The 21,062-nt window shown below is 45.5% G+C and overlaps 2 protein-coding genes across 9 annotated transcripts in view; one reads left to right on the top strand and one right to left on the bottom strand.

Annotated features, from left to right (window-relative positions):
- Positions 1-21,062, top strand: part of LOC147684713 (uncharacterized) — a 412,180-nt gene that overhangs the window by 16,129 nt on the left and 374,989 nt on the right. The window lies entirely within an intron of this gene.
- SUN1 (Sad1 and UNC84 domain containing 1) overlaps positions 1-21,062 on the bottom strand; it is a 316,273-nt gene that overhangs the window by 228,012 nt on the left and 67,199 nt on the right. For all 8 annotated transcript variants that reach the window (XM_086940550.1, XM_086940554.1, XM_086940551.1 and 5 more), the window contains exon 3: positions 11,901-12,098. In XM_086940550.1, coding sequence (XP_086796676.1) covers positions 11,901-12,098 — 198 coding nt within the window. The remainder of the gene's footprint in view (positions 1-11,900; positions 12,099-21,062) is intronic.

Below are 21,062 nucleotides of genomic sequence, written 5' to 3'. Positions count from 1 at the left end.
CGCTGGCATTATTCTAAACCAAATAACAAAAAAAGTGTCGCTAAGAAACCAGCAACACTTTAGCACGGGGAGCGATGTGTGAAATAAACAGTTGTGCGCACAACACAAATCATACGTTACTAACTTCATTAAAGCAGCAAACACGCACCGCTGAGCGTAGTGCAAGTTGTGCGTTGTGTGTAGTGAATGATGAGAGGCTGAGTCGCTGCAGCATGTAAGCAGGTGTGTATGAATGATGAGAGGCTGAGTCGCTGCAGCTTGTAAGCAGGCGTGTAGTGAATGATGAGAGGCTGAGTCGCTGCAGCTTGTAAGCAGGCGTGTAGTGAATGATGAGAGGCGGAGTCAGTGAGACAGAATTATTCATGTAAATTCCTATCCCAATAGACAGGCGCCGTCCTGAATTCCGCTCGAAGGCGTGCAGCTATGGACTAGTGCCTTGAAGTGTCAAGCACACCGCTTGCTTTCAGGTCCAAATAGGATTCTACAACAGCCTAGGGCAACAGTCTTCCCTACTACACTCCCTAGCCAGTATTTAGATCAGGGACCAGGGAGGGTTTTAGCAGAGAGGAGGGTGGACGGGACACACACGCACACATACACTCATTCACGCCCATACATTTACACACGTGCACACACACACACATCATTCACAACACTCCTTCCCAAAAATTCAAATATACACGCATACACCAAACATAAAAAGAATCGATTCGCACTTACCTGCATCTCTCTGCCTCGGAAGTCCCAGGAGGGGGAGTCACAGCACGAAGGCCCAGTGTGTTGCCGTCAATCAACCCAGAAACTCGTACAATTCGATAGTAAGACGCTAGTGAAGCTACTGCAGGCACGTCTTTCATGGATATAACAAGCACCACGAGCACAGGGAGGGAGGGTGGCGGGAACGGGCACAGGACAGGGGGGGGGGCGGGAAGCGGGAGGGGGGGCGACAATGGACCCGAGCCGAGCTCCAGAAACAAATCCCTTTCACACGGGGAGGGGGGCGGAACGGACACACGGGGAGGGGGAGGAGGGGGCGGGAAGGCAAGATGAGCAACTGCACACGCACTTGGGAGGGGGGGGGGGCGGGAAGCGGGAATGGACCCGAGCCGAGCTCCAGAAACAAATCCCTTTCACACGGGGAGGGGGCGGAACGGACACACGGGGAGGGGGAGGAGGGGGCGGGAAGGCAAGATTTAACATGCACTCACGAGGGCTTCCTCCAGGGGCCGTGGTCGAAAAACGGGAAACGTGCACAGGACAGCGAGGAGGGGGGAGGGGGAGGGGGGACGGCGGTAGGAGGGACACAGAGTAAGGCAGGACAGCAGCAAGCACGGCCCAGCCGGACCAGATTCGGGGGCGTTCCCGGCTTTTGGCTGACGTGCATGACGTAGCCAAAAGCCAAAGATTCTCGGGAACGCCCCCGAATCTGGTCCAGCCATGACGGACGCCTCTCTGTTCCAATGGCTAGCCTAAATTTATGGAGCTAGCCAATGGGACAGGGGGGCGTATTCCAGAGTCACTACTGAAATCAAGAGATTTCTCTGGAGGCGGAGCTTACAGCTCCGTCCCCCAGCGAAACCTAAAAAGGAGCTGCTACAGCACATCTCTTCAAAGGAGAAAGCGCAAATGCCTATACTGTTCCAGAACGTTTGCCAGACTGATTATGGCTCAGTTAAATGCTTGGCCCTGTGCCTGTAAGTCTGCTCCATCAGAGTAGATGGGGGCGGGGTTCCAGTCTAACCATTGTGTCTTGGCCCCTGCTCTTTTATAGTTGAGGTTCCCATGGCTAGTCAGAGCAATTACAATAATTTTCTCCTACGACTGGCTACTGCCAAATAGTAATCAGCGACGTAAAAAGGACCTTGTAATCCTACACTATAATGCTTTAGAGCTACAGAGAACAGCGGTCTTTCAGTTACTTTTTAATAGTAAACCACAAGTGCAATTTGTGAGAAACCGAAGGTTTTAGTTTGGTTAAAAAATAGGTAATTCTTCTTGTGGGTGATTTGTGAAAGTTAGCAGTAGTTTATCAGTATAGCTATCCTGGAATGTGTTTCTGCAGATCATTGTTGTGGACTACAGTTCTAAAAGTTATAAAATCATATGTGTGTACTTTCAAAAGAACTGGTAATTATTATAAGGAAAAAGGCTTTTAGCAGGCTTACCACCATTTTTTTCTCTCAGTTTGACTGATGGGTACTAGGGTAATTGCTGAAATTCCCTGAGCCATGCTAAATAGGACTTCGTGCAGGTGCTCTAATCCTTAAATTGGTGCATGTTTAATTGCCTTATTCCCAATTGTCACAGCCTAACTTACATGGGAGTACCTAGTATATGGTGGCAGTAATATCCAGGTCCTGCAAGTTAGAGCATCCCCCACGGACTGCAGCACTTGTGGGATACGGTCAAACAGGGCTCCCAGCCTTCCACTGCAAAGTGGATGAGCAGTTGTAAACTGCTAAATAGACTTTGACATTTAAGATAATGGCAAAATCCAAATCTGCCTTTTGAATACATGCAAGTGACCCTTAAGGTCGGCCTAACAAACCCTAAGGCAGAGTGTTGTATGTTAAAATGTAGAACTTGTATTTTTACATGTTCCCGCAGAAAACAGCCTAAATTGTCATTTTTACTGTGGAAAAGGCTGGTAGCCCCTTTGGCAAGTACACAGATACAGGCCGACACGTCACTGCTGAATGAGACTACTAAAGTTAGTACTGTAAGGTATCAATCAGATGTAATGGTTAAATCCAATTTAATGTCACTGTTGGGCAAAGTGCCACTTTAGAAGTTGCCACTTTAGTTGCCGATGGTTTCCAGCGCTCGTTTACGGTTGCACTCTAGGTATGTTCTGCAGACAGCTTTCTGCCCTCCTGGGGAGATGCGCCAATGACTCCCAGGAAAGATACTTTAAACCTGCCACTAGAGGAGATGCTACCTTCTCCAGGCAGGAAGTCACACTAGTGTTCGGCCAATAGGTGAGCTTCAAAGGCAAATCTGCCTTTGAAGGGCAAATAAGGAACACTTGGGAGAGGGGCTGCTCTATGGTTTAGGTAGACAGGCTATCAATATGAACAGGGAAAGGGAAACAAGTTTTTGCCCTGATTAAGTACCTACAGAGGATGAAACGTGTTGGCTGGGTCTGCTAAAACGTGATTGAGCACGGATTACTATAAAGAATATTTTGAGAGAAATTCCAGCGTGTGGATAATAATTCCCAAAAGAAGAAAAGATTGCACGGTTGAACCTGGGATCTAAAACAATTACAGCTATACAAAAATTATAAATATATGAAGAGATATTTTTGCCCTCTTAACAAAAAGAGTGCTGCTCCAGTTAAGCCATTGCCAGATTATATTAAGATAGGGTGTGATTTGCCAACGAAATTAAGAGAGCTCCCAAGCCTGCATTGAAAAAGGAAGTCATTCAGCTGTTCCCTGAGGTATCTCTAAAATGGTTTGGAGCACAGGGAGTGAAAATTGTATTGTAGGAGGTATGCAAACATCTTTAAATTACACCGTTCAAATTATCAATAGGTCTGCAAAATGTTTTTATTAACCCGTAAGCTGCGCCTGTCAGCCAACGGCTGTCGCAAGCACTACCTCGGTAGTGTTGTGCAGGTCTCTGGCTGACGCGGAGCCGCCCACGCAAGAAATCTCCCGCACCACAGTGGAATTTACGCTGCGGTTAACGGGTTAAGAAAAACACCTAATAAAAACAGGCAAACCAATGTACCACTAATTCCTGCCAGAGAAAAACACTGGATGGCATTTAGACATTGCAGAAACGGAGTTCTCCAATTTGAATAATCAACTTTAATGGAAAAAAAAGATTTGGTAAAGATTAACACAAGACCACACCGGAGGCAGTTCTCTGGACATAAATAAAGGAGTAGTTCAAACATATTATACTTCTATTTCTTATATAGGACTCAAAACATCAAGAGGACTCTCCAAGGAACTTGAGGAGAAACAAGCCAGGGTTGGAGGAATTAAGTTCTTTATGAATCATCAAAAATGTTCAAGCATCATAGGGCCTGTGGATCAGAAGCAATTCAAAGTGCATGGTCTTCCAGAATTTCTAGATAGATCGGAAGTTCTCCTCAAGTCTGATGTGAGCAGAACTAAAATAGCAGTAGATTAAACCGTGAGATTTGTGTGATCTGTCCCCATATTGCTTCAGAGCAGCTGTGTGGATATCTCAGAGCCAAAGTGGACAATCAAGGGTGGAAGTGCAGCCGCTAAAGGCCACTAAGGGTGTGAGCTAGCCCAAAGTGTTTAACGAAAAGTTTTTCCAATTAGATTAGAAATTGAAGTGCAAGCACCTTGTGCTGAAGTCAGTGTAAGGCAATCAAGCAGGAGTTGCATAATCAAACTACAGAAAGTAAGAACATTCAGGGCGGCATGATTTTAAGTCATTAGAAATCCCTCCAGGTCTTTGCTGAAGAACTGCTATAGACTAAACTGCAATAGTAAAGGTGTGACGTGCATGTTCTGATGACCCTGGTGATTCCAAGGATCACCAACAGAATGGATTGAACCCCCTCTTGGTGGATGCAGGTGGTGAAAGACTTAGTAACAGAGGTAACGTGGGGAATCGACTACCTTGACACTGATCACAGCTGCAGATGTAAAACTGGCAAATCAGGAACTCGCTGGGAATAAGACCCTAAGCCTAGACAGCCTACCTATAGAGTATTACAGCACTCTTGGTGGCAACCTAGCACCTTGATTAGCAGAAATGTATAATGACTCCCTAAAATCTGGGGAGCTACCACCCTCCCTCCGAGAGTCCTTGTTGGTATCTATTCCTAACCCAGACTGGGACCCCAACTGCCCTCGTACTGATGTATTGACATAGTGGGAGCAGACTATAAAATACTGAGGAAACTTTTGCCCAGTAGATATGCCCAGGTCCTTCCAGAGCTCATCCACCCAGACCAAAATGTATTTGTCCCAGGAAGTAGTATGTCAAAATAATTAGGCATCTGTTCCACATCCAAAATCAGTTGCCGGGTGGTTTCCCCACGCGGCGTTCCTGGTGCTCGATTTGGAGAAGGTGTTCGACTCGCTGATGTGGGAATACCTGTTTCCAGGTCTTAACGCAGATGGGGGTGGGCAAACTCCTCCCGACTTATACGTGGCTGTTATATTCTAAGTCTCTCTCCCGTGTCCGGTTGGGGTTCTACATCTTCTCCATGTTCCGGGTGGGGCACAGCTCTCAAAAGGTTAGCTCCCTCTCCCTCCAGCAATTTGCAATGACAATGGAGCCACTTGCCATTTGGCTACGGAGAGATGATCAATCCTGGGGTATACCACTCACTGACAGAACGTATACGGTGTCACTGTACGCGGACAACTTGCTTCTGTACGTTCAGTATGTCCGCTCAGACCTTTCCTCCATCCAAGGTGAGGTCCAGGTCTTTGCCAGAGACGCAGGCCTCAAGGTCAATCAGGGGGGAAGACCTTGGTCTTACATTTGCACCCATACTTAGCCCCACAAGAGCTACGAATGCAAGGGTCCTTGCTTTGCTGGCAGAATTCTGCTGTCATATACCTAGGGATTTACCTCTACCACTCCCCGATATACCTCTTTGATGGTAATCTGAGACCCGCGCTGACTGCATTAAAATCACAAGTGCAATTCTGGAAGAGGTTACCATTTGCCACTACGAAGAATATGGCTTTAACGAAGATGGTGATTTTGCCTAGGCTTATGCTAGTTCATGCTTCTTCAGTGAACTAGACACACTGCTGGGAGAGATTATTTGGGGAAAAGGCCACTGCATGGCTCTAAAAAAAAAATGCATTTGCCACCAGGGAAGAGGAGGGGGGGGGGGGGGGGGGGAGCGGGGTCTGGGTGCTGCATAATTTGAAGCCTACTACCTGGCGGCAGGTGGCTAGCGAGCCACAACCGGCTGAAAACGTACCATGGCCCACAGCCAATGGCGACCACCACAATCTGCTGCTTCCTGCTCCCCAAGTTTATGCCCAATTACCTGCAAGTGCTTGTGGTCCGCAAATCCCCCCCCCCCAGAGTTTAACTCCTTACACAGCACATCTCCCATACACTCCAGGATTTCCGTTCCTAGGTCTTCCACAATACCATGGGACATATTCAGCTGCTAAACAGCGTGGCTGGCGGAATCGATCACTGACCACAGTTGGCGACCTTTTCCCAAAAGACCACCTTCTTTACACTAAACAGCTTCAGGCGGACTAGGACTTTCCTCTGGGACAGTTCCTTACATGCTGTTAATTGCATAATACATGTCATACTCTGTGGTCCACACGAGATGAGGAGCATTTTCTCATGCTGTCTTCCAGGCAATTTTTACCAGGGGGAGGGCAGTCATTTGATCACATGGATCTATAGAGCAATACAATGTCATACGCTTCCCAAAAGCCCCTATGCGCCAAATGGGAGGCCGATTTGGGAAGGGTGCTGAATGACACTGAGTGGGTACAGGATCTAGCATTTCCTCAAAAAATCTCAATATACAATTTTCCATACTTCACCATACACACTTACACAGCTCAAACGCTATTTCCCCATGGCAGACCTGCAATGTCCCGCTATAATTCAGGGGAAGCGGCTCTCCGTCATATGTTATGGTACTGCCCTGCCCTGATAGCCTACTGGCGGAGAGTACATGAGACACTGTGAAAGGTGATCGAACTCACAGATCTATACAACAGGGAGACTTGCGCCTTGGGTATCTTCAAACACAAAAAGAGGAATGCAGCACGGTCTCGCTTCATGGGCATGGCACTCTTACTCGCAAAACGAACACTTACTCATCTAGTGGAGGGCCCCAGCTGCCCCGGCGGTAGCGGCATGGCAGAGTTTGGTGCGTAAATGGGGAAAGGGGGAGGTTGAAGCCCTACGATATGAAGAAGGGCCCAATCTCCCAAGAGTGCAAGACACTCTTAACGTAATTCTTAACCTTACATCCCCCTGAAGATCTCACCCCATGAACACAACAGACACGAGGACAGGCTCTGGGGGATCCTGGCAAGCAGTCCTATACAGTACATCACTGCTTAAAGCCCCAAAACCATTGCCCCCCCCTCTTAACCCACAGTGCAGAGCCGATTTATGGGCTTCCCCACCCACTTTCCTGGTAGCTACTACCATTGCACCATCCATACAACTACGTGCTAGATACACTATTTCACACCTGGCTCGGCCGCTACTCAACTTCGTGCCCCTCCCTAAGTTGCAGAATCAATGCAATGGGAACTTATACATTGCTGTCAGTGCATGTGCAGTTTGGCATACATTAATGCACTATAGGTCTGTTTCTGCGCCTCTGGCCATGAGGAGGCTCAGCTAAGCTCAGGGTACCTTACTTATTACTGTACTGCACATTCATTGCTTATTCTTGTAACTCCTTACCCAGGGATTTCTTGTGTACTGCTGTATTCACGTTTATTGAAAATTCCAATTGAATAAATACATAAGAAAACAAGCATTTGCAATGCAATGGTCTCGGCATCATTAAAGGTAGAGCTATTGGCATTGCTCATGACTTTTTTTTCTTTAAATCAAAAATAAATGCATTGTCATTAACATTGCCAATACACAGCACTCTGCACTCAACAGCACACAAAGCTCTGCACTCACTACTCTGCGCACTCACTACTCTGCGCACTCACTACTCTGCGCACTCACTACTCTGCGCACTCACTACTCTGCGCACTCACTACTCTGCGCACTCACTACTCTGCGCACTCACTACTCTGCGCACTCACTACTCTGCGCACTCACTACTCTGCGCACTCACTACTCTGCGCACTCACTACTCTGCGCACTCACTACTCTGCACTCACTACTCTGCACTCACTACTCTGCACTCACCACTCACTACTCTGCACTCACTACTCACTACTCTGCACTCACTACTCACTACTCTGCACTCACTACTCACTACTCTGCACTCACTACTCACTACTCTGCACTCACTACTCACTACTCTGCACTCACTTCTCACTAAGCTATGACCTTGTTTTACCTCCTGGGCAATAATCAGTATCTCCAGAGTGAGTTGCTCTGACTAAATCATAAGTTAGTTTTCACAGGGGGAATCTGGTCCTGTATTAGGCAGATCTTCATTCCAGCAACAGCCCCCCCTCGTGATCTCCTATTTCAAGAAAGTTGGCGAAGGGAAGCAAGACTTGCTTGCCTCAAGCTAAGGAATGCACTTAGTTTGTCCTTCTCACTGGAGGAAAGGTCATCAAAATGAATAATTTTGGGATATATTACCGGCGTTTCTAAAAGTTTGTGTCATGTTTCATAATATGATGTTTGCTATTTTTTTGCTTTGTAATCTTTCCGTATGTAAGCTGCAGGGTTTATTAAATGCAAAAAGCAAGCATTCAGTTTTTTTTAATCAATAAGAAACTGTAGTGCTGGCGTCAAAATATAATTCTTAGATGTGGTGGTACACTTTCTGCACAGAGTTCCAAGCAGCAATGTTTTTGAAGCACTGAAGCACTGTAAATATTGTTTTTATTTTTATACGTTCCGTACAGAAGCGGCTCTGGTGAAATATAAGATTCAGGACGACAACGCACCGATTATACACAGTGTCCTATACTTCAGGGTTCAGTCACAAATGAGGGAGCGCCTGAGTATTCCTCGGGTGTTCTAGTCACAGACAAAGATAGTTCCACGTGAAGAGGTGTTGCTCATGAGTTCTACACTCCACTGGTTATGCCTGATCCCGCTGTGTCACTGCAGCTTCCATTATAAAAGTAACCCAAAGGCAGTTCCGAGTAATTAGATGATCCAAGCAGTGGCGTAGCATGGTCGGGTGGAATCCCGCCGCGGCCGCCCCGGAAGTCAGGCACGGTCGCCTGTGACGGGGGCGGGGCCACGTCCAGACCGGAAGAGGAGGCAGGCGGAGTCAAATGGGTCTCGTGCCCGGGGCTCCTGTGAGCGGTGTGGAGCCCCGGGGCCGCGCCAGCAGGAGGTTGGGCGCCGCGTGCTGAGAGCAGAGTCCCCGACATTGGCCAGGTAAGTTCCAAAAGGCTGGGGGGGCTTGGTGCACTTGTGTGTGTGTGTGTGCGTGTATGCTCGTGTGTGTATGTATGTGTGCGACGGTGACGGCGGGGGAGGGAGGGAGGGAGGGCCTCGGTGCGCGCGTGTGTGTGCGCGTGTGTGTGTGTATGTGTCAGGGGGGGTGTCTCTGTATGTATGTATGTGCGTGCGTGCATGGGCGCGCGTGTGTGTGTATGCGCATGCGTGTGTGGTGCTTGAGCTTCCCAGGAGACAGCGCCTGGCCACAGCGCGCGTTCCAGTTTCAAATCGGCTCCAAGGATGCGCGTGGCCGAAACTGTCTCCTGGGAAGCACACTCGCTAACAAAAGATCTCGGCGGAGACGCGCTTCCGCGCGTTTAGCCGAGACCTAAAAACTGAGGTAACGAAGGGAAAGAAACTAAGATCTGAATAACAGTACTCAAATGCTTCATACTTGATGTTTGTAGATGGTGGGTTGCAAGATCTGTAATCAATCGAATGGAAGTGTAGGGGTAGCGTAAAACCAGAGGCAATTATTTCTAGTCTCGAACTGTTACGGCAGAACTTGGTGGCTTTGTCCATGCCTTAACATGGGACAAGCCAACTTCAATAGCTGAAGGTACCCTTGACCCACAGGGATTTGTGTTAAGCGAAATGTTATGAGGATGCATATGACAGAAAAATGTAACTAGTTTAATTGAAACCAGTGGTAAAAACAGGGCTTTAATCCAGGAGTTTCAGGTCGGAAAGCATAAATAGGGAAATGTATAGATTACAATCAGTCCTTCATAGTCCCTTTCTTTTACTGTGGCGAATCAGCTCTGTAATTGCTCAAAACATCCATATTAAAAAAGAAATTGTGACGAATAGGAGCGTGATTAATAAGGGTGCTGAAACATTCACATGGTCTGCCCCCATTGGTCAGCTGAGGTTTGCCAGATAGCAAAGGAAACAGCTATTTATCTAGAGATATACCTTAAGTATGTGCTTACAAATTATTAGGTGTTATATTCCAAACTAGGTGTATGGAGACGAAAAGTACCAGAACGCACTAAGGTGCTGAATGAAACCTGTGGGAAAGAATAGGTCAGACTCAAAATATGGATGTCCACGAAGGTGCACTGCCTGGATTTTCAAAGTGATATACATGCACTGTGTTTTACAGTCCAACACCAACCCACCTACAAGCACACAAGAATCAATACTCTTGGTTTTTGTATATGTCTGCCAGTCTAAACCTGAAGTTTGTAGTCTGCCCACAGTGCAGAAAAATCAACAGGTGTAGGGTTAGTGTAAATATGCAGCTGCAAACTGCTTTCCCTCCTCCCCTTTTGGCATTTAACGGGGGGGAAAACTTGCATCTGAAAAAATCATTTTCTTGAAACAGTGGTGTTTGGGGCACTACCACAACTACTACATTGCTTATGAGAATTGTAGCATGTAGAGAGTGGGCCAAGAAGTTTCAAATGTTTGCAAGAAACCACAAATTTACAAGTTTGTAGGCGTTTGCCACATTTGAAATGTGAACGCCTATGGCACTCCCATTAGACATTCCTACCAGACCGTTTCAACTTGAAAACCTGCCCATGCTGCAGTTTTTCTACTGTCATGACACCCGGGAACAGAAGATTCTGCAAATTCCAATTGTATAAGTGGTACTATTTCTGCATGCCTAGCAGAAGATGGTAAATAAGCTTCAGATTGTATAGTCGGCAGGCAGTAAGTGATCTGAAATTCCTTCTCTCCAGTAAAAGGCACTGGCTATAAGCATTTGGCTCAGTACCAAGAGGGGCATATACCCCCCCCCCCTCACAACAGAAGCAAGGATGACAAAATAACTACTAAAGGAAACACAAGGAAAAACAGTATTCAAACACTAATGTGCAGGTGGTCGACTGCATCAATGTCTGGAGTTAATCCAAACCTTTTAAATTATTACAAATAGAAAATTATTTTATAAAATTACACACACCTCTCACTACTCCGATTTTACCAACTGCTTACAAATCTTGAGAAAAAATAATTACAGAAATACAATTTTTTCATACGGTGGGTTGCCCGAATTAACTATCAATTTGACAATGAAAATTAGCCGCCCATTCACGCATATGACATTGTAGTAAATATATGAGGTCATGATGTACATGGGTGATGGGACAACCCGCACAATCACTCGCCCGTTGACATCCCCGTGGCAAGCACCTATTTTTAGGTCTGCCCTACAGACCGCTTTAGCGGTCTTTTCAGCGTGATGTAAAAAAATGTATAGGCATTTATATAGCGCACTACTTACCCGTAGGGTCCCAAGGCGCTTCGACCGCTGCGAAACCCTTCCTGGCTTCCCTGAGAGATGGTCCCTTAATGGGTATCTCCAGGGTGAGACCAGGCATCCCCGGCGGTCTGGTGGGGCCGTTAGTGAAGATGAGGCAAGCTAATGCCCAGAGTTGCCGAGTGTGATCACTGATCAGAGTGGGCACCGAGGCGAGAGAATTATCGAGTCCGCTGACCCTTGGTCCAGAAACCTGCCGCGCCGGGAATCGAACCCTGGTCCCGGGCCGTCCTCTGCTCTCGGGTCTGCCGCCTCTAACCAGTGAGCCACACTACTTCAAATGTCCCACAAAGATACAAGCATATATACAAACACAACGAAACTGAAAGTCGGCTTACTTAATTGAATATTCTGTTCAAATAACATTCACATTTTTCTTCCCCTGGAGACTTTGAGAACCAAGCCGTGCCAGAGAAAACTGCAAAAAATGTGTGTATTGTGTCCTGCACGGCCATGCAACTCAAGCCGTTTTTCTTCGTGTTTAATTGGTGTAGAAAATGCTATATATCAAGTACATAATCATAAGTGCAACAACACACATGGTCTTTACCTGGACGACCTCGAAGAGGCCACGCTGCCAGTGAAGGAGATGTTGCTATTAATGCTGTCATTCTGGATGTCATCTGATGCATAATATCCTGTACTAGTGCCAAGGCGTAAGCTGCGTCGCGACATTCTTGGAGAGTCATAGACAGGGTTCAGTTTGTTCTGGGTCTCGAAATCCAACGCAGCAGTCGAATAACTTGAACTGGAATCAATTAGTACATCTTTTTTAGATACAAATGCATAAAACAATTATTGGTACATTAGAATACACCGAAGGACAAGGAACTCATTACGGTGAGATCAATTATGGATATTTGACTTAATAGGCAATTCCAAGAAGTATTATTATTATTATTATTATTATTTTTAAATCACAAGCACTTGCGTGAAAAGGTGTAAAATATGTTGTGGCTGCGAGAATGGTTGTCTTTCCGTTAAAAAAAAATATTGTGGTAGAGTATTACATCGTTGAGTAAGAAAATAAAACCTACAAATCGTTTCATAAATGGCAGAAAGAGATTTAACAAAGTAAGCAAGGGTAATGCCAGCTAGACTTGAGCAATGTTACCATGGAAACATGTTCACTATGCTAAAGTGCGGTTGGCTCTTGGCCTGTATCCAGGATTTAAAATGCCGGAAATAAAATGCACTCGTTGTAAAAACAGAAGCTACACTAGTAGGAAAATATTTTTATTCATTCAGACAAATGCGACAGAAGCAACGCCACACTAGTCCAATTGAGTAATCCGACCCTGTAACAAGTGCCGAGCTGGCTATTCTGAAATGCTGCCAATGAACCAGAGATAAGCCAATGTACCTACTTTGAGGAATAGGAATACTAAATTTGGGTCAGGTGGAACATTTACTTTTAGCCAATAAAAAGGGACATGACGTGCTGTACAAATGCTGCAATTTAACGTTTCAAAATTCAACCTATAATAAAGAAAAATTCAAATCTACTTTAATCGTATCTTTGGTAAGATGAATGGACAACCAGTTCAACCCGATAAGTAACTTTGACAGGCAAACCTCAATGGTTTTAGGAGTCCTTTACATATGTGTGCTGAATATGAGAGAAACACACAGAAAGGCAAACAAAGCAAACATGGGTTTGGTATTCAGTCACTGAGGGGCATTTCTATAAAATTTCACTTGCAATAAAGTTGCAGGCACTAGTTCGTTGAACACCATTTTCTAATTTTTTTATTTTCTGCAGAGCTGTACGTTAATTCAAGCTCGCTGCCAACTACCAGGAAAAGAAGTTGCAAATTGTAATGTATAAAACGTATGCTTAAAAATCTTTAACAAAAGACACACAATTTATGGACGGCATGCAGAGCAATCAAACGTTCACCGCAGTCAAGAGATCTGGGTTAAATCCATCATTCTTTTGCTCACCATGCCACCCCACTTTAGACCCAGCCATATGCAAATCAGTCTTGACACTGCCTCATGGGAACAGTCAGGCCCGAACTGCCAAGCCAGGTCCTTCCCGGAACGGAAACAAGCATCCTGGTACCGGTTATGGGGCATTACCCCTCATCGCCCAGGCTAGCTTGAATCTTTAACATGCACCTCACCTGCCACTTTTCACCTTTGTTATCCCAGATGACTCGGACCATCAAAAGGAGTCATCGGGGAACTCAGAACCCAGTGCCTCCTTTCAATACGCCTAACCCCACAAACGTTACATACCGCAACCTCCCTGGAGGCACAAGCCTCAAGAAAACAAAAGCTCCCCTTGAAAAACTACTCTACATCACGGACATCGAGCACCACATCACCGATCCTAATGTTGCCAAAGGCAACACCCTCAAACACATCATAACAGCCTCTCCATCAATTGAACGGAAGGTTGCAGAACTTCTGGACAGCGGCAGCTCCTCCACTAAAGGCAGTGGAGCGTCGCCCCCTCTGCTTTTCAGCAGTGGAAAAAAAAAGGAAAAAGAAAATAACACGTTATTTTATTTTTCCATGAAGAAGGCCGAAGGCAGTTTTGGGGCAAGACTTGGCTTTCGTCACAGCCAGTAGGGGAAGGATTGGTTGATGCACTTGAGTGTGCATGATGGTTTGGCCAGACGTCTTGGGCCGGCCAAACAGTCATGCACACTTAGCATGTTCTCCACAAGACTTTATTGCCCTGCCTGGGTGGAGAACATGCACAGGCTCCCAGCCCCTGTCCTAGCTCGGAACCACGGCGCTCAGACCTATCATGACGCTGCTGTCATGCTGGTGCCAAAGCGATACAAAAGGGGATGATAGAAGGAGCGTTTGAGCAAATCAAACACTCACCCCCAGTCAACTGATCTGGGTTTAATCCATCACCATTCTTTAGCTCATTCAGCCACCCCAGTTCAGACATGGCCATATGCAAATCAGTCTGACCCTGTGCCTCATGGGAACAGTCCAGCCCGAACTGCCAAGCCAGGTCTTCCCTGGACCGGAATCAAGCATGCTGGGACCGGTTTCGGATTCATAATCCTCATCAGCCAGGCTATCTTGAATCCAGTGGCCAAGTGAGCAAGGGACTCACGTCTGAGCATACCCTGCCAACTGCCTGCAGCGTCGTGATTGGCTTAGGGGAGCCTGCTTGCTTCCTAACTCCAGAAGGAGAAATGACGACGGAGGAGACAGGGCGACCCTGCAGGGGTGGTAAGTGGTATTTTTTTTATTATTTCACCTCGCCCCCACTCCCAACCCCAACCACCCCAGTTGCATACCAGCCACCACTGCTTCTGGACTGTAACTATCCTCCTCACGCAATACCCTTCTCACTTCTTCACACCACTCCACATACATCTCCCCATTCAATTTTGAATCTTCAAATGATGAACAATATGCAAATTAGTAGGTCATACAGCCTTCAAAACAGTCTACCACCTAGCACCAATCAGCACAATGGAAATTGAAAGGGCTTCTCAGACACAGTCCTTTAATGGCTCACCTCTAACTTCTCCAACCATCACAAGTTCATCCAGACGGGAACCTACAGATACCCAAAAGGTGACCGTGTCCTGTATCAATGGAGCGGACATTTTATTGGAGTATGTCAATAGCACTCTAACAAAATGCTGAATATCAGTTTAGAGGGGAGTGAAATGTTAATTTTAATTAGTATGCCAACCAGTCACACAACTGACTTGTCTGCTGCATGAAAGTCATTTTCTGTTCAATTCCGGTAGCCATAAATCAGATATGCAATACCTGGATAGGAACTAACCCTCTTAAGCGACAGCACTGGCTCTCTAACAAAGGTGGTGCATTTTTTTAAAGTAAGGTTACAGAGACACAATATAGAATGGTGGCTGCACTAATATTTCGATAAGTCCCAATAAAAAATATTTTCCAATGGTGCTCAGGGAGACTCAGTTCAATGATTATCCATCGAATTTCAAATGGAACCTGGAGCATGGTGCCTAGTTTCCTTAGACAAGCAGTCTCTTATGTTTTTTTTCTTTGTACTCCTAAAAAAAAAAATAGTAAACTATCAGTAACAAAAAAAAGGTCTTAAGTACGAACTGGTCCTCCCTCGGAGGGTCACCCAATGATGAAACTTCAGCCCTCTGCCAAACGTGAATCTACTGCTCTGCACTCCCAAATATGACTCTACTCCGGTGTGCAGGTTATGTTCTCAGTATTTATATAGCACAATAATATGGCACTATAATGGCCTCTTCGCACTTTTAACTATCCAGAAGGTTTCCACTTGGGAGAATGTTTCCTGTCCGTCTGTTTTCAAGGATGTGTTCCTGCTATTGGGATCTGGTTGTATTCTCGATTAGGCAGTTATTAAATTTTCATTGAAGTGTGTGTTGGCCTATTAAGGACTGAGAAATAAAAAGTGATGGATGGAATGCTTGAAATAATCTCAGCCACTGGCAAATGCTAAGGAGCCTCTGCCAGATAATTTTTTTGCCCACATCAGATTAGACCTAGATATATGCAAATCAGCCCTGGTGCTGCTCCAATGGGAACAGCCCAGTCTAAACTGCCAAGCCAGGTCCTGCCTGAACCGGAAAAGCAACCCAAGACCAGTTTCAGCCTAACTGGGCCATTGGGTGTAGCTTGGTTCCAGTAATACGATATGCAGGACCCACATCTGGGCATACCTGTTGCGTTTAGAAGTCGCACTGAGGAATACAAAACAGTGATGGGTAGAATGCATGAAATAATCTCAGCCACTGATAATTATTGGAAGCTACATGCTAGTCCATCTTTTTTAGGCCTGCCGTGTATACGGGGGACATTTTTCGATGTACAAGTTCTGTTGAATGTGTACCGTTAGATAATACGGAGTCTGAGCATCATAAAATGCTGTTACAAGCAAAAAGGCCATTGCCTCTGTTGCTATTTTTTTTATACTATGGATTTGCTGTTCGGGAAATACTTAGCATAAAACTAGCCCGAATGGCAGGAGAGTTGACGGAATGCTTACACAAAGAGTTCTAATGACACTAAGTCCAGTAATTTAACCGATAACCTAAACAGAAACAAAACATTTTTTGAAAAGCAGGATTCTGGACAATCAGGTAAATTACACCAAATGAGCAAAGAGAACAACAAAAGCACTTAAAATGGCATTGAAAGTAGGCCACATGAGGAAAACAAAAGCAACACTTTCCAAATCCAGATTGCACCTACTTCTCCTTACCGAAAGAGGCCAATTTGAGCAGGAGCTCATGCCATAAGCCCCTCTTAAGTTCCTCAAGGCAGGCAAGCACTCGTTCGGTCATTGCTAAAACTCTGGACACACTGGTACCCAATAAAAGAGTGCAAGACATAAAAAGCTTGATGGGTTGTTGCCCTGCAAAAGACAACTGATCAGACCTACCTCATACCACCTTTATGTACTCGCCACTCCATGAAAGCCCAAAACTTTATTTTAGATCCCAGTGACGCCTTGTGGATTCCTTTTTCTTTACCCATCCTCCTAATAATTCCAACGGACACTTTGACTTTCATTTTTAGTCTGAAACGTCTTAGCTGGGCAAATGACTGGGAGGTAGCAAAACTAAAAATACATTCTAAAATTGACGAGTATGGTGTTTCCACCCACAGACACAAACACCGAACCAAGACCTTCAAATTTTTATCAGTTGCGGCGAATACCCTACAGGGACTGCAACACCTTCTTCCTGAACCCAGAAATATGCTAAAACGAGCCCAAGGAGTCCACGTCATGTGACTCGTCCTTGAGGATTAATGTATTTTACTCTGCATCGCGACTTTATGAGAGGGATTAGCTCCCACTCCCACAGCGTTTATCGTACCCTTGCATCCTTCGCTAGGTGACAACAAGCTACACATGAATGCTTCAAATAAATGCCCTTCGGATTCCTGAGCGTTACTTAAGGTTTCTCACGCGGAATTGGCAGAGAACGTGATACCGCAACTCTAATCAATGTCACAATGGCTGGAGCTGCCTTACATTTATCCTCTTAGGTCAAACGAGCACCGCAATTACACAACAGATATACTCTTCAAACAAGAGCACCGGACAGAAGTAAAGTAGCACCACAGGTTCCTGCTGTTGCGGGTTTAGTTGGTGATGGTTTTCTGGAGCCAAGACTCTAACTGGGCACACGCCTTTCCAATCAAGTGGAAATGAAGAGTTCTTTTCAGGACATCATTCAGACACTGAAATTCAGTGTTACACTAACTATCCTCAATGCACAGATACATAAAGGGAAACATCTGACGACATGTAGAGCCAGATAATATAAAGTGAAATATATATGGACGGGAGCTCCAAAGTTTAAAAAACAGCATTGCCTTCCAATTAAGCATCGCGTACTGTTTCACAGGGCAAAGACTGTCTGCTTGTACAGGTTTTTTTTTTTAGACAAAAGGGGGAACCGGAATGGACTACGTTTTACGGGGTCCAGTGTACAAGTCCAACAACTAGTAGCACAAGAAGGGTACAAAGTTACCCAGGAGAAGAGAAAGCTAGGCGAGTGTACTAATGCACTGCTCAAAAAATGTGTATTACTTCCTAATGACTATTAATCTCATTATCAATATACGTACGAAGCACAAGTAATCAGTATCAAGTTTTCTAATAAGATGCCCCCTGGGAAGCCATGTGGGTAATGAAAGTCTTATATTCAGTTCAAAAACTTTTTTTTCCCACACTGTTCTAATAGTTCTGTTTGAATGATAAAGGGGTACCTCAAGTGACTGGTTTCGCTTCAAAGCAGCCAATTATGCAGTTCAGAATCCGTATGGTGTTTCTGCTTGACAGTCAAATTTTAGTATAAATTCACTTTCCAGTTTTCAGAGTGACAGTTCTTGGTCACCTCCTTTTGGGGTTTTCAATCCTAAGGAAGGTGAATATCCGTTGGTCCAGATGACACTCATCATAGAGTTCAACCAATGGCAATTTTTTGTCTGATTTCTGAATGCTCCAGTAATAATTTCGGACCTTTTAATTGAGTGGTCTGATGGTACTTCATATGTAAATTTTATTACATGGACCTATATATGTTACATCGACTTTACCTATGCTGTGTCTTATTTTATTCATCCTAGACAACCTCAGAAAAATGCTTCTTAAGGTAGCACAGCGCATGTTGGACAAGCACGGCTGCCATGTACCATAGAGCATGATTATATAACCCCACCAATGGGCTGCATTAATGGAGCCGAGAACTAGGGTGGCTGTCGAGAAGACCTTTTTCCACTTAACAGTTTTTACCTTAAGACTTCCTGCCAGGAGGATGAACCAGGAAAGCTCCCGGTTTCTGTTTACTACAAGAAGAGGACTGCACCACCAGACTCTAGGGGGAAAGCACATACTGTCAATAACAGAGTATCACCTAAAGCTAGCAAAAAAAAAGAATTGATGGACAGAATGCAGAACAATGTCATACATTCACATCAGTACAGATCTGGGCCTAAATCCATCGTTTTTTGCTCACCATGCCATTCCAGTTTGGACCCAACCATATGCAAATCAGTCTTGAACCTGTGCCCCTTGGGAACAGTCCAGCCCGAACTGCCAGGTCCTCCCTGGACTGGAAACATGCATCCTAGGACCAGTTTCACCTAAAGTTTGCCTGTATCTCCTGGTCACCATGCATTTTACTGCTGAGACTGATGTGGGCTTTTCCCACAAGTCTTTACTGACTCATTTAGGGCCTCATTAAAGGGCAGCAGTGGTGGTTCTGCTGAAGAGGAGGAAGGCTGTAGGACTTCTGTCAAGATATCAGATTTCGATTCTACAGAAACAAGAAACAATTCGAACACCCTGCCGCCTTTCTAAGAAACAAAGCCACTTCTGTGGAGGATGGTCTTGAAAGGGGAGAGGGGGTGGGTGGGGCGCTGTGGTGTGCAGCTTTAAGTAATTCATCATATCTAGGTAAGGGAGGAGCAGCCAATTGGTAAACTCACTCCTGTCATCAATGTTATGCTGTACCCATTCTGATATCTAAAAGGGATCTGCGTTGGACCCCAATGGCATGCATGGTTTGCCAGTATTGCTTACATGAGGCAGCTTGTCCCTTCTTGTACTCTTGCTCCTCCACAATCCTCTGGGCCTCTTTGCTGGACTGCAGAAGGACATCTGCTGACTTTAGCACCAGCTGTTCTTTTTGTGGGAGAGGGTGGGACACTGGCGCCAGCAAAACCAGTATCAGCAGCCCTGGTGTCAACCGCTTCAGTGAAGATGAAGCAATGGTTCTATCCAGAGCAAGAAGAGGTCCTAGTGGAGAAAAAGAAATGCTTGAAATGAGGAAGGACCCAGGGGCCAAACCCAAGCGAACCCTTCAATGATCCGATGTGGCCCGGAGTTGCCAGAGTTGGGGGAAGAAGGGGGCTGGGGAAACTAACTAAAATCTGCCGTAATATCTCCATCTTCACTTGGAGGAACTGAGCTGGGGATTAGGCCCAGGGACTGGGTATTCCGGATAAGCCACCATCATCAAAATGAAAGGCATTAGTGGTAGTGGGACATGAGAGGGCACTGGAGCATACTTCAGTAGCACTGTTGGGAGTTAAATCCATGGGCTTTAGATCAGAGGACGAATCCGCTGGGGTTGATTGGGTCATAAAGACTTACCTTTGGATCTCAAACAGCATCAAGGAGAATCCACCCCGATGTTTCCTGTTTCTACGTTTTGTCTGTTTTTCCCTGGAGAACTTGGGGAAGAAAGAAGAGGAAGGAGACCGATATAGGTGCCTTGACCTGAAGCGCAAACCACATTCACCCAGAAGTTCATCCTCTACCATAAAATGTTTTGCCTCGCCTTCCTTTAGGGCATTGAGATTCATGCTCTGGCACAGCTTGCATGACCAAGTAGTGCCTCAAACTGAGAAACCTAGCAGACCTCATGGAGGTCAGTAGAGGCTATTTGCCCATCTCCATCGCTACAGAGCTTGAAGTCTGCCTTTTTGAGAGCGGACGTTACCTGAAGCACTGCACAGAAAGTTTATTTCATTTTTTCAAAAAGGACATTTTCTTACAAATAACCATGAAGGGACAAACAAAATAATAAATCAAGTAACAAGTGGTATGCAAAGGTGGATGCTTTAAGGTTCCACTACCATCACCGTGGTCTGGTTTATGGTGCTGAATTGGACTTCGCACTCCTTATTGGCATGGGATATGCATGGAAATGTTTCCAGTTCCAGTCTAGTCAAGTGAGGAATTGGCAGGTAGAAAGAAGTATCCTTCGCAAACGCACTAGGCTTTCCCTCTAGACATCTAGTCATAGCCATCAGCAAAGTATGCCCCAGAAAAATGAATGGACTAAACCATCCTAAGTGTTTGTGTCCCACACCTTGCCAAACTACAAAACAGTACAGGGAATCACGGGCTGTCGGTCATTTTACTGAATGGGCTGCCATCAACTAATCAGAAATGGCCTAGCCACAAGGTACTGCTCTGTGTGGCTGATGGTGGGCAATCAAAATTGTTGTACAAGCATGCTGTTTCAGAATTTCAATTGGAACCAGTGTCATAATTAGACCATCGGATTAACCAACGGCAGTCAATTCAAGAATTACCTTGCCAACTCATCTTACTTAAAGACTGTGCCCGTAATTGTGTAACACTAAGTAATTCACTACAAGATGACCGACTGCGTTCTGCCTCCCCTTCCCCTTCCCCTTCTGTGAATGGCATAACTGGATCTGTGGAACAGAAGAGTAATGGGAAGCAATCTGCAAA

This window comes from Lissotriton vulgaris, chromosome 10 (assembly GCF_964263255.1).
Source record: "Lissotriton vulgaris chromosome 10, aLisVul1.2, whole genome shotgun sequence".
Lineage (NCBI taxonomy): Eukaryota > Metazoa > Chordata > Amphibia > Caudata > Salamandridae > Lissotriton > Lissotriton vulgaris.
This window is presented reverse-complemented; position numbering and strand designations above follow the sequence as displayed.